The sequence below is a fragment of the Podarcis tiliguerta genome, assembly GCF_965153285.1.
Source record: "Podarcis tiliguerta genome assembly, chromosome: 13".
Taxonomy (NCBI): Eukaryota; Metazoa; Chordata; class Lepidosauria; order Squamata; family Lacertidae; genus Podarcis; species Podarcis tiliguerta.
Window position 1 is genome coordinate 30,171,877 of NC_139546.1, and position 14,255 is coordinate 30,186,131.

General features: G+C 45.3%; 1 protein-coding gene across 4 annotated transcripts in view; it reads right to left on the reverse strand.

The window, feature by feature from the left end:
• Window positions 1-2,414: 2,414 nt before the first annotated feature.
• LOC310663313 (uncharacterized protein) overlaps window positions 2,415-14,255 on the reverse strand; it is a 32,452-nt gene continuing 20,611 nt past the window's right edge. For all 4 annotated transcript variants that reach the window (XM_083411044.1, XM_083411043.1, XM_083411046.1 and 1 more), the window contains 9 exons: window positions 13,986-14,075; window positions 13,629-13,718; window positions 12,593-12,937; window positions 11,688-11,798; window positions 9,692-9,925; window positions 9,043-9,087; window positions 8,484-8,576; window positions 6,332-6,955; window positions 2,415-5,570 (listed from right to left, as the gene is read on the reverse strand). In XM_083411044.1, the coding sequence (XP_083267170.1) occupies window positions 3,583-5,570; window positions 6,332-6,955; window positions 8,484-8,576; window positions 9,043-9,087; window positions 9,692-9,925; window positions 11,688-11,798; window positions 12,593-12,937; window positions 13,629-13,718; window positions 13,986-14,075 (3,620 nt within the window). In that variant the 3' untranslated portion in view covers window positions 2,415-3,582. The remainder of the gene's footprint in view (window positions 5,571-6,331; window positions 6,956-8,483; window positions 8,577-9,042; window positions 9,088-9,691; window positions 9,926-11,687; window positions 11,799-12,592; window positions 12,938-13,628; window positions 13,719-13,985; window positions 14,076-14,255) is intronic.

Below are 14,255 nucleotides of genomic sequence, written 5' to 3' on the forward strand. Positions count from 1 at the left end.
CCTGCTTCCACGTTTCTTGGGGGTGTATGGGGTGTTAGGGGAGGGGCAGTATCTCGTCTCTCTTGGAGAGGGAGCTGAGGCGCCAAGACTTTGGCCACCTCATGAGAAGACCCTGATGCTGGGAAGGATTGAGGGCACAAGAAGGATACGCCAGAGGATGAGATGGTTAGTGTGTGTTCTCAAAGCTACTAACATGAATTTGACCAAACTGTGGGAGGCAGTGGATGACAGGAGTGCCTGGTATGCTCTGGTCCATGGGGTCATGAAGAGTCAGACACGACTAAACAACAAAAGTATCTCTAGTGGGGGACACACCATGCTACTTTTGAGGTAGTTTGCCCACCTTTATTCCTCATCCTGCACTTGGCTCTCACCTGCAGCTTGGAGAAGCTGTCAGCATGTGACAGCATCTACACCCTGGGAAGAAAGCTTCAACTGGCCAGCTAAACCAGGGTAGCCAATGGATCTCCAACCCTCAGCAGCTTTCTCCTGATTGGAGTGTTTGAGGACCGGGACATTCGCAGGGAAACCAAAATGCTTTTTTACAAAGCTATTGTACAATACTACCAACCTTACTGTATGTTTGTGAAACGTTGACCACTTTCTCCAACTCCTCGAAAGATTCCACCAATAGTGTCTCCAAAAAATTTCACACATCACCTGGGAAGACAGGTGAACTAATGCCAGTGTACTGGAAGAAGCAAAGATCACCCATGTCCAAGCAATGATTCTTCAACATCAAATTTGTTAGACTGGTCATGCTGTGCGGATGCCCGATTATCATCTTCCAAAGAAACTACTCTACTCTGAACTTAAAAATGGAAAACATAATGCTGGTGGGTCAACAAAAGAGGTTTAAAAACTCTCTCAAGGCAAATCTTTTAAAAATGTAGCATAAACACCGACAACTGGGAAACACTGGCCTGCGAGCGCTCCAATTGGAGTACAGCCTTTACCAAAGGTGTCATAGGCTTTGAAGATGCTCAAACTCAGGACAAAAGGGAGAAACGTTCTAAGAGGAAGGCACACTTCACAAACCCTCACCATGATCAACTCCCACCCGGAAACCTATGTCCCCACTGTGGAAGGACGTGTGGACGTGAATTGGCCTCCACAGTCACTTATGGACTCACTGTTAAAACCATGTTCATGGAAGACAATCTTACTCGGCTACAAGTGATCGCCAAAGAAGAAAGCCTCAGTGAGTTAGGAGCTTCACTTGCATGCTAAGACAGGCCCCAACGGATTGAGTAGAGGAGACCTATACTGGGTCCAATGATCAAGAAGGTGGTTAGTCCACATGCAGAAGGAAATGATGGGCAAATGGGGCTCACCAACCTGAGAAGGTAGCTCATTCAGAAGGAAAACTGATCCTAAACCTCTGCTGCCTTGCAGCTATACTCATTCATGAGAAAGACTTCCCAAGTAAATCCTGAGGAAAAATCTGTACCTGCTGCATTGCAGGACATCTTTGGGTGAGGAAAGGGCTAAGGAGTAAACCCTATACAAATCTGGAGTGGAGTCCCTAAAATGATTGGATGGGGCCGTGCATGCCTCCTTCAGGCAACTCCTGCAGCCAGGCTGGTGCCAAATGCATTGCTCTGCTTTCCTTTGGACCAAATCAGTGAAGTCTTGTAGTCTGGGCATCCCAGGACCTCCATACACAGCAGCAAAAACATAATGTAAGCAGCAGTTACAAGCTACTGGTCTCTGTAGCCACAGCAGGAGCTGTGATTCTCCAGCAGTTTGACTTCATCCCCAGCAGCACACTCCATAGTCCCTTGAAACAAGACGGTGGCAAACAATTGGTAAACTACCTACTTGGTTTCTTTGTGTCAATTATGGTGCTTTTCTTTTTATAGAGTACTCGTGTTTCATTTGTATATTTTTATTTTGTTCTTAGCTATTGCTGAGTCTGCATACTTCCATCATTTCTTCAGTGATTGTAATTAAGCTTTCCAATTAATTTTACTCCTGGTCTGTTCCTAGTTCTTTCTGGTTAGCATTAGCTCAATGGAGTAAGCTTCATAGACCTAAAAGCTACAGCCTATTTTCAGAGTGTAGATGAAATTGTTGGCCCTAATGATGGGAGTATGCTAGTATTAATATTGCATTAAATTTGTGCTCACAAGAAGGGGGAGGAGGTAATAAGCTAAACTGATCCTCATAATTTCATGCATAAAAGTGGTTTATCTGGAGTGAGTTTAAGTCTTTCTAAATATTTCCTGTATACGCACATCTTAACCCACCAATCTTTCATGAGGCAGTTTCTCAAGGTTTCTCAAGGCTTGACTCAGAAGAGGATCACTTAATAACCAGAACAGCGCTTGTTGCAGTTAACAAATAAATAGCAGTATCTCTTATACCTAATGAAGACATTGCTTTCAAAGTTGTTTATTTAAAGTACCACTTAATTCTCAGCAGTATTTCACTCTTTTATTCTTTCCCATCTACATTCCAAGATATTCTTTATTTATGGTTGATACAAGTATTTCAAATTACTTCAGTTATTAAAATATGCATCAATGATACACCACTACCACCACTTCTTCCAGTGATTAGAACAGTTAATTGATGCTGCGATCTCTTTGTTTCCAGTAATAGGGTTTGAAGACGACCTAGTAGACATGCCTTTTAGCCAGGTTGTATATTGAAGACAGCATTTCATACCCTAAAAATCTAAAGTGGTGGTGTTGTTGTTTTTTAATAAAGAGAAGTTTGTAGTCCATATTGCTGTAAAAATAATATTGGAGATGTGCAGGCGATGCCAGATAAAATCTCAGAAGCCTAAAGGGAGCTGACAAGGGTTTCAAGGGATCAGTACTCTGTTTCTTGTCCTTCCCCATCAACTGAGAAATTATGCAATATAAGCAACTCTGTTCTGTTTGCTTCATCTGCATAATGTATAGTCACGGAATTGAAATTCAGAGCACATTATTAAAAAACTTTTCTTATTTAATTTTTACCTTGCCTTTCCTCCAAGCTCAGGGCAGCACAGATATTCCCATTTTTTTAAAATCCTCACAACCATACAGTGAGGAGGAATGACTGGCCCAAGAGATTGTAACAACCTACATAGCTGAATGGCAACTTGAACCTCGGTCTTTGTAGTTTAGTGGCAATTTGAACCTAGTCTGAAACTTTGAACATTGCATTATGTTGGTCAAGAAAGGAATTCACACTGGCCTATCTATAAGGCATTGTTTGTAAAAGAAGCCTGTGTCAGCCTTTCATCATTTGGGGGTTCAAGGTCACTCTGTCCCCAGAGGCTCTTCCTGCACTCCCATTTTATGCTTGAGCACAGTATGCAGATAAGAAAAGCTGTGCCACAGGATGGCATTTCAGAAACTGAAATTGTAATTCCCTGGGAACAGATTGCCAACATCCAGGCACAAGCCAAGGTTCCCTACACACCTGGCATTTACTAGGTAGGCAAACAGGGCACAAGAGGTTTTTGCTTGCGGGTTCTGAATGCACTCAGCCCACCTGGTATGTCATTCCTACCCTCCACCCTGGGGAAGGAGGGGGTGGAAAACACCTGGGCGCGAATGATTTCACAGAACACTTCCTTAACACTTGCTATTACAGGAGAATGCATTTATCAAAGTTTTTGGGAGGAGGACTGCTCGGGGGAGTAATTGAATAAGTTGTTGGTTTTCCTAGCAAAGAGGCACGAGGACTGCCCTGCTTCTGCTCAGCTTCTTTGGAAACCGTGGGCAGATTTTGGCTAGGAGAACCATAATCCATGCTGGCATGAAAAGCATAGGAGGGCTGCAGGGATGGGGTGCTGGTTTCTCGAGGGGAAGGTGGTGATTTAGCCGATTGTGGGCTTGCAGTGGTCACGGAGTTCACACTAGCATGCTGGGGCTGGTGCATGAGGGCCTGAGACTTAGATGCATCCAAATTTCTGTTTGTTCCAGGTGAAGTATATGATGAGGGCTGCCAGGATAAGGTGGTCATAGTTTCCAGAGGGGAAGGGGATGGGTGTGCTGATCTTGTGCTTGAGGTCACACTAACATACCGTTGCTGGCTGATGAGGGCCCAAGACTCGGAGCACAGAGCATCAGAATTACCGTTGATCCAGGAAGAGGTGCCCGGCGGCTGCAGAGGTGGCGTGGTGGTGGTTTCTAGAGGGGAAGGTGGTGAGCTTGCAGGTCCTGTGCTTGAGGAGCTTATGGCAGAGTTCTTGCTAATAATTTTTTGCTGATGCACCAAGGGCCAAGAGTCAGAAGGCAGAGCATCAGAATTACTGCCGGGACTAACAGCAGCATAAGATCCAGAGGACTGCTGGGTTGCGTTGGCAGAAGCAGACTGCGAACTGAGCGGCTGCATGCTTGAGGTTACAGAAGAGTCCACACCACCATACTTCCCCCAATGTGTGGATGTTGGAGACTTAGAAGGTACTTTGTCTGAGGGCGCAGCCACAAGATTTTGATCTGCCACAGGGACAGAACTGTGCTGCAGACCATCTAGCCATGTACGGTGGTGGCATTCTGATTGGTGGACAGTCCGAGATTTGGGTGAGCGGAGGCTAGCTGCATTTTGAGAAGATAAGGAAGTAGGAAACGTCCCTGCGGGAGTCAAACTATGGGGGAGTCCTGCGGTTCTGGGTGGTACCTGCTCCTGAAAAATGGAATCTTGTCCCAAAACTGCAGAAGAATAGGACCTCTGCTGCTGAATTTGGGTGGGAGGCTGAGTCTGGCTGGCTGGAGGCACAGGTTGGGCAGGCAGCGTCTGCGGTGGAGTCTTCTGAAACTGGATCCCAGAGGGTTTTACAGAAACTGGTAGGAATGGTGCTGGGTAGAGAGGAGGCATCTCTGGAATAAATGTGACAGGCGGGTATACAACTGGCTGAGCCCATGCTCCAGGACCCGTAGAGACAGGCTGAAAGATGGAGGGAGGTGGTGTACTATTGTTAAAAAACCAATGGTTAACCAGATGTGCAGGCCTGGAGCCAATGCTGTCAGATTTCAAATTCTCATCCCTTCTGGCGGCTTGGGAATCCACTGGGTAAACTACAGGAGAGTTGGGAGTGTCTATCAGCTTGAGTGTCATCTCTCCCACAGGAGCTACTGGTTTGGGAGTCCCAGGTAAAGTACTAATTTCCTTGTTGGCTGGTGGTCCAAGACATTCAAAAGGCTGGAGGAGAGAGAGATGGGGCTGAGGCTTGCGAAGTGCAGTCTTTAGAGAAAACTTGGGAACAACCAAAGGCTTGTTTTTAGGTGGGGAGTGGTCAGGAGTCACTGCAGAGTCTTGCACTTTGGACAAATCAGGAGGGCCTGAAAGATCTCTCGAATTGGCTGTGGCCCTCTCGTGCTCTTGCAAAGGAGATACTGTTTTGGGTATCTCCTTGAGATGGCCCTTGGGTAGAATGCAGGACTCCTTATCACCTTGCGGTTTGAGGGGATCTGAAGTCCGGAGGAAAGTGGAGTGGAGCTGTGGTACCCCTGGAGCCTTGGGAAGAGGGGCAGGCTTGGGACTTACTAAAGGTTCAGCTGCCGCCATTGTTTTGGGCAGCGACTGACAAGCAGCCACTGCGGCATTTTCCACTTCAGATGGGACAGGCTGATCTGAAACAACAACAATATTTACTGTTAAGAGAGAAGGGTAACAACTGCAGTTAGAAACAGGAGGGGGGAAACAGAAAGGTCAGGTGGTTCTTTCTTGAAGCCTCATATGGAAAGACTGGAGTAAGCTTGGGAAACTAGATGCTGTTAGCAGGGGAATTGTTTGTTCATTTTTAAACTAGATATTTCTTTCTCTTTGGTGATCACTCCTAGCCAAGCAAGAGTGTCTTCCATGAATGTGGTCTTAACGGTGTATCAGTAAGTGACTGGGAGGCCAATTCACTCACAGGATCATGACCTTGTCATGGTGAGTGGGCTTGCACGTTCCCATGATCCTTGTGAGCAATGCCATTGGGAGTCACACTCCCAGTTGGGTCACCCAACATGGTCAAAGGGGAGAAGCTAGACAAAGAATGATCCAAGAAGTCTTCGGCAGCAGAACAGGCAGAAGATAACAAGCAGTATGTTACAATGGCTGTGAAGGCGGATGAAGGCTGCAGCAGATAATAAGAATCTGCCAGTCATGCTGATACTTATGCCATCGGAATAGAGCCTTACTGCGAAGACAGTGCATTGGTCAGCGAGCACTGATCTCCACACACCAAACAAATTCACACACAGAAGTCTTCCGAAAACCCATCCCAAACCCACCCTCCTTCCCCCCAAAAGTCTCATGGTGCTTGGCAAAAATTAGATTGATATTGCAAACAATATGAAAATCATAATAAAGAGAGCAAAAGACGCTGCAAATGAAAAGCACTTACTGGATTTGACAGGTGACACTTTAGCAGACACAGGTAGAAGCAATGTTTGGACTCCACAGCCCTCCAGACGAACAATATCAGGCATCTCCAGCAGGCACTGCTTGGCAGAGGAAGCATTGCCAAGCGGCAGGTGCTGCTGATAGGCAGTGCTGTAGGCAGCACGGAACTGGAAGAGCGACATGCCCTCGGGGTGCATGGCCAGGATGTGGGCCACCCGCTGTTTCAGTTCCTCCAGGTCCTTAGAAGGCTGCGAGTTCCTCAAGTTGGATTCTTTGGGCAGCTGGTTATCCCGTGAGTGTACCTCTTTGGCTAGTGGTGCTGGCCCACCAGAGTGCCATGCAATTGGCTGATGGAGAAGAATGCCAGAGGGAGGTGGGTGATGTGGAAGAATGCCAGTGGGAGGCTGGAAGGAACTCTTGGCCTTGCCTGGCAAAGCACCATGAGGCTCCTGGGAGGATGGAAAAAATGGAAAAGTGGCAGATGGGAGATGCATGCTGCTGTTGTTGAGCCAGTTCTGCACTCCTGGAGACACAAAAGCAGCTGGAACAGGTGGGCTCCAATTCTGTGATTTATTTCCAGAGGGATTGCAGACGTTGAACGAAGGCTTAAAGATGCCACCAAAGTCTAAGAAAAAAGAGAAGGAGGCCATTACTGCTGGGTCAGTCGACAGAGGATGTTTATTTGTTAAAAAATATTTGTAACTCATGTCTCTGCCGCAAGCCCCCAAGGTAGTACTAAATATATCTATCTATATGGTTTTAAAGACACCCTGCTGGTATCAGCAACACCACCAATCAGAACACAAGGCGCAAGAGCAAACAACTTCTGTGACTTGGGATCAAAAAGTCAATAAAGAGAAAGGTGAACTTCTGAAGGGGAGAAAATTCTACAGCTTTGATGCCGCTCCAGAGAAGCTTGTCGGTACCAACGATGCTTCATAGGATGGGAGCACACAAAGAAGAGCCTTCACAGGTAGGTTTACAAGAGAGTTGGCAGCCCTGAATTTGTGCTTTTATATTGTAACCCACCCTGTGATCCTTGGATGAAGGGCAGTATAATAATAATAATCCCCAGCATCTTCAGGAAGCCTGGAAAAATACTCCTGCCTGAAATCCTGGAGAACTGATGGATCAGTAGACAATACTGAACGAGATGGTCCAAATGATCGGTCTTGGTAGAGGACAGCTTCCAAAAAATTCAATGATGTGAAGAAATTTGAACAAACCATTGAACTGTGCGCATCTTAGTGCTCCTGACTGTGTTAACTATCTATTTCCCAGTTTTCCCCTTGGTCTTTTATCATCTCTCTGTTATTTGCCTATGGAATCTCCATGTTCCAAGGTCAGATAAGACTCTGAGAAGGACAGTTGGACTACAAAGGAATCCATGAGCAAAAACATTGTATTTGTTCTAGCCAGACAAATGGAGAGAAATGGCAACCTTTTAATGAGTTACCAGCTACAACAGAATCCTGCCCTGTGCCCTGATTAATGCCAATATATTACAAAACCCTTTCAATTCCCGAATGGCAGCTGAACCATCCTTAAAAGAATGTCCACTGTAAGTTTAAATGGCACAGAGACAGCTGCATAGAGACGGTGGTTTTACTCAAAGCTGACTCGCTGAAATTAATGGATGTAACTTAGTCGTGATCATTAATTTCCATGGCTCTTGCCTAAATACCACTCTGAGACAGTAGCCCATTGATCTCCTTGCACTGACTGGATCCAATTATAAGTTATGTTGTATCCTGCCTAGATTTTCTTACTATGTGTGGTCAAATTAATGACCACATTAATGACCACCATAATAATGTGAATTATGGTATCCTTTGGTCGTTAAGGAACCATTCTTTAAGCATTATAGAATGATGCTAGCGCCACGTCTAAGGATAACTAAGACTTATTAGGAAGCGGCAACTGTTTCATCTTTTGAAGACCTTGTAACAGTCAACACATGCCCTAGCAAGCAAGATGGATTTCCAGATTACTTACCATCTACAGAAAATAAATCATCTCTGTAAACCATCTTAGAAAGCTAGCTCAATTTGTCTGTCAGTACAAACTGTGCTCTCTGTGACTTAAACTATTGTTCTCCTGCATCACCATCCCTGCCTGGGTGAGAACAGAAAGGAGTCACCTTGGAGATTTACCTGGTGCACAGTTTGCTTGCTGGACCACTTTTGCTGGATGCAAGAGAGGCACAGGGGCAACAAGCAGAGGAGGGGCAGTCTTAACACCAGGACCTAAACACGAAGAGAGGAACAGAAATAGTCATATTAACCAGGAGGGATGTTTACATAGTCCAAGCAGTAATATTTCTCTTTCTCTAATAAAGCAGAGGCTGGATGGCCACATTATCAGGAATGCTGTAGTTGATTTCCTGCACTGACAAGCGGTTGGTTTCCTTCCAACCCAAAAGATTCCATGGCCAGTGAAGGGCTCAGCAGAGTTGTGCGTCTAAAGTTAGGTACAGGCCACAACCGGTTTATGCCTATCCAATAAGTGTGCGACCGCACACATGTGCATTGGACCAAACCCAGAAGTTACCAAAAAACATCCCAAAAAGAAAAAACGTCCAGGTTTGAGGCGAAAAACAGAACAGAACAGATACTTAAGTGGTTGTTCCATGAACTAGCCATTACTGGGAGACATGCAGAAATTATGCTGAATTGGATAGTAGCATTGCAGAATTTTCTGACTTCGACTTACATTTTGCCGTTTTCTTTTTCTGCTTCTTTTTCGTTTCGCTTTTTCCTAAGTTGGAGAAAGGGAAGGGGGAAGAAGCCAGTGTTGATTCTGGAGCCTTCTTAACAACCTGAGGTTAGGCTTACTAATGCCTGATTTCAGACAAACAGGACTTTCCCAATGCAACTGAGAGACCAACTGAGAGCTAACGATTATTGGTTCAATTTGAAGGAAGTTATTTCAACCAGATGACCAAAGCTGACAAATTAAATCAACTCTATGAATAGATGAGCAAAACTAAGTTGTTGGTGGTGATAAGGACTGAATCGGATATTGGAATAATATATCTGCTTATGGAATAATATATCATTTGGCAATTTGTTGGTTTTTTTAAAATAAACCCCATGGCTGCAATGATATATAATTCTTGTGACTTACTTCTGAGTAATTTGAATTGCATTGTGAAGTCCCACTATATTCAGTAAGTCCCAGGAAAGCATGCAGCTTTAGAGCAAAGGAGCATTGAATCTCTCCTGTTTGGTTCTGGCTCAGGAAAGAATTCAGATTTGGTGGTTACGAGGCCAGGAACCAAAATGCAATCTAGCTTTGCTGGCTATCCCAGACAACATGGGAGTGGAATGTTGCAGTCAATCTTTCCCCCTCCAAAATTCACCTGATCCAATCGAAACAACACATTTAAGTCTGTCCTCTTGGTATCTGATGTTTAAGTTAGGCATTTGACGCTCCAAAAACTCCAGCGCATCCTTGTGGCCTTGGTCGATGCTGAACTTCTCCAGGTCAATTTTCTTCTTGGCCAGCAGGAGCTCCTGCACTTTCTCAACCCTCAGACCTTCGTTGTATGTGCTTATGAGGTTTGTGAGTAATGCCAAGACATCTGTCAGCGAAGCTAGAGGAGGGAAAAAGCATATTAGCATGAAGACTAGAGTGAGGTAGCAGCAGCAAGCAAAGATGGGGCAAAGGAAAAGCAACTGGGAAGAAATATATGGTGCTGCTCCTGCTCCAGCCAAGCTTGCTGTTTTGTTTCACTTTTGTTCTTAGGATTCCTGGCATATTGGTTGTATTTTATAAAATGTCACAAACTACTTTGAGAAATCTAATCCTGTTAAATAAACCGCAGAAAAAATCTGCGCACCAAGTCAAATATTAACACAATGTTTTCTTTGAAATGTCAATACACTTTGGGAGTGTTACCGATCAGGAAGAGGCCAATATTCTTCTACAATTGAAGGACTAAGCCATCACCAGACCTGTGCCATTGATTTCAGGGAGAAGAAAAGGCTAAGGAGTAAACCCCACACAAATCTGGAGTTGCTAAGATGGTTGGATGGCGTCTTTTATGCTTCATTCTGGCAACTCCTGCAACCATGCTGGTGTCAATTGTTTTGCTCTGCTTTCCTATGGACCATATCAGCAAGGCCAAAGGGGTGGGGGTCTTGTCATCACACTGCCCAGACTTGAGGTGCACTCCGTTGTCTCTAGAGACAGACGGATGCCAACAACTCCAAGAATAACTAAATCTCCCAAGGATCTCTCACCATTTTCAACCTTACAGGAACCTTGTGAGGTCACAGTTACTGTGAGGCTGAGAAATTGACCAAAGTCACACAGTGAGTTTCATGACTGGGTGGGGGAATGAACCTGGGACTCCCCAATCCTACTCTGACATTCTGACTACAGTGGTACCTCGGTTCTCAAATTTAATCCATTTTGGGAGTCTGTTCAACTCCTGAAACTGTTCAAAAACCAAAGTGTAGCTTCCAATTGGCTGCAGAAGCTTCCTGACCTCAAATGGAAGCCACGTCGGACGTTCGGTTTCCAAAAAGTGTTTGCAAACTGGAAAACGTACTACCAGGTTTGCGGCATTGAGGAGCCAATTTGTTTGGCAACAAAGCTGTTCAGGAACCAAGGTTTGACCGTACTCTACTTCACCAGTAAATCAAGCCAGAACAGTGTGTACCACGAATTCTATGATTCTATAAAGCATGAGAAATATTACAACTAAAAAACGCAAAAGAAGAAAAGTTTGGATTTGATATCCCGCCTTTCACTCCCCTTCAGGAGTCTCAAAGCGACTAACATTCTCCTTTCCCTTCCTCCTCCACAACAAACACTCTGTGAGGTGAGTGGGGCTGAGAGACTTCAAAGAAGTATGACTGGCCCAAGGTCACCCAGCAGCTGCATGTGGAGGAGCGGAGACGCGAACCCAGTTCCCCAGATTACGAGACTACTGCTCTTAACCACTACACCACACTGGCTCTCTTTATGCTTCATTCTGGCAACTCCTGCAACCAAGCTGGTGTCAAATGTTTTGCTCTGCTTTCCTATGGACCATATCAGCAAGGCCAAAGGGGTGGGGTTTCTAGGTTTCTAGTCTTTACCGTTGCAAGAGTAAGCAGAAAGTGACTATTTCTGAATAAACATGCCTGGGACGGTACTCACAACTGTGATCCTGCATAAACACCAATATGAACAGAACACAGAAGCAAGTCCCACAACTGCAGAGAGATCCTTCACCCAATGCCAAGGCATACAAATCAATGGTGAATGTGATACAAATACTCTAGCTGGCCTTCCACTCCCTTTTGTCAGGCCTCTGTGCTCCTTCTGCACCTGCGCCCAGAATCCTCCAGAGTTAAATGCAGTCTTACCAGGCTTTTGTTTTAGCACATTTTGGTTCATGGGTTTTGATTTCCCAGCAGGCCGTTGCACGTTTAAGGGGACAGAAGCACAGGACTGGGGCACAGTGGAAAGGCAGGAAGCTGGAAGAGAAAGGAAGGAAATCCAATTTTTCTGCTTTTTTTCAAATTTCAAAAAAACCCCACACCATTTGATAGAAATATGCCAGTTTGGTCCCATGCCCTGTCTCCTTCTGCATCTGGACCCATGGTGTTGGACCTGGGAGACCTGGGTTCAAATCCCTCTCAGCCACAATCTCTCAGCCTAACCTACCTCACAGGGTTGTTGTGATGATACAAGTGGGAAGGAAGAGAACCAAGACACCTTAAGCTCCCTGGAGGAAAGGTGTGGTATCAAGTTAGTAAAGATATATGGTGGGATATAAAGTAAGTTAGTCACAGTTTGGCCAAAAAGAAAAAAAGCAAAGAAACCCTTGGGATCAGTACAATGGCAATTTACAGAAAGTTATGAGCATGACTACAATATACTTCAGTACATAAGCGCCAAAGAAATAGGGTTGCCATATCTTGAAGAGCAAAAAAGAAGACAGCCCAAGCCGGGGAAATAGGCGCGTAGGGCCGCCCATGCGCCTCTTTCCCTGCTCAGGCTGGCAGCAGCAGCGGCATGCGGAGCAGCCCGTGCCCAAGCCACACAAGCCCAAAAATAAAATAAAAATACCCACACCAAAAAAAACCTATACATTTGCTTTGAAATATAAAAATACCCCCAGATAGGCATGTTGGCCCCCCAAAAGAGGACATGTCCAGGATTTACCGGACATATGGCAACCATACCACAAACTTTAAAATGTCTATGTTTTGGTTTTTTTTTTTAAAGGAACGTGTTATTAGGCCTCACCGTCACAGAGACATCTCACCTGGCTTTGTTTCCTTTAAGTCTTGAGACAGGGTGTTTGATCCTTTGGAAGATGGAGATTTATCCAAAGAGGGACCAGCACCGAATGAGACAGGGGGGAGGCCAAGACTACCGGAGAGAAGTTGAACCACACAGTTGTCGGGCCACGTGCCATTTGTGAAAGAGTAGCGAAGGCCCGGCACATCCAGGAGGCAATACATTACGTCTTTATACCCCAAATCTTGGCTGAAAGTCTCTAGGTCAAACCCATGCTTCTTCTCTAGGTTTTCCTTCAGTGTCTTTATATTCAGACCAGTGGGATGGTTTCCAAGAATATCGAGGATTGGCACTAAGACAGCAGCCAGGTCTGAAAAGGAAGGATGTACTATTTCAACCTGGTGAAAGTCATGTCGATACTACTTATCTCCACATTGGAGAATTGGGGCTCAGGCTGCAAGAAACATAGGCTGCAGGACACTTAGTTAACACATGGCCAGGGTGAGATTTGCTTAGGCTGCCAATTGTCAATTGTTTTCAAAAATGGCCCAGAGTCATGTGCTAAGAGTCGCATCTCTGAGAGGTAATTTGACTGAAAGATGCAATGGGCTAGAAAAGGCAGAGCCCTAGAGACATACCTGAAATGGGAGACTTGTTACATCTCTAACATGGAGGTGTTTACCCCCAGGCGGGTATATCTGTATGTCTCCTCTGATAGGAAAAACTCCCAAGTGCTTGACTATTGGTGCCAAGTCTTCCCCCAACAGGGTGGCCATTTTGAGACGCCATGTTTCAGGTTGCTGCAATTTCTGGAATTCCCTCTGTAAACTAGGAGTTGCATGAAGAGAAGCAAAGTACCTATCCACACTTAGAGTGCTTAAGATCTACATTAAACAGACATGGGATTGAAGTAGTGGGGATAAGATTAAGCATAGGTGGGGTGGTGGTTGGGGTTGAGTGGAGTCACAATTCAAAATGAAGAGGACAAGCCACCCATGTACCACATTCCAGATGCTACCTGCAGCACCAAAACAACCTCAGGGTTCAAAACAAAAACTTACCAGACTTCTTTCCCATCAGCGTCTGGGGCACAGAATTTGAGTTGCAGGCAGAGAAACCAGCATCAAGCGAGGGAACAGGGCTAGGGGAACCTACCAGAGGAGAAAACAAAGGTATTGCTGAGGTGGGTCTTGAAGAAAAGAATAGGGACCCAACAGATTTAAACATGGCAGCAGGCCATGGGACAGAGTGAGGATGAAAGTGGTCACACGTAGGCCTACAATTTAGCTCCCCTTGATAAACCATGAGCAGTAAGCCACTGTTCAAACCTTAACTGAACTGAGAAACTGAAAAGGAAGTCTCTGATCACATTTGGCAGAAAGAGCCACATCAACAACAGAATTCCTAGGCAGCCTTACCGGAGTTATTTATCATTAGCCCATCAGTTGTGGTATGTGAGCTGCATACAGAAAAATCCGAGTCCAAGGAAGGAGCTGAGCTAGAGGGACCTGGGACATGACATAAAGAGACAGGTTATGAAACATACCTTCTGTGTTCAGAGTAACATGACATAAGCCAATCACGTGTCACGGCCTGCACACTATCTGCAGGCTTTACAGGTAGTTCTTTGCTTATCAAGAGAGAAATCCAGCTTGCACATCACCAGTGAGCCCAGGTTAAAAGATGGG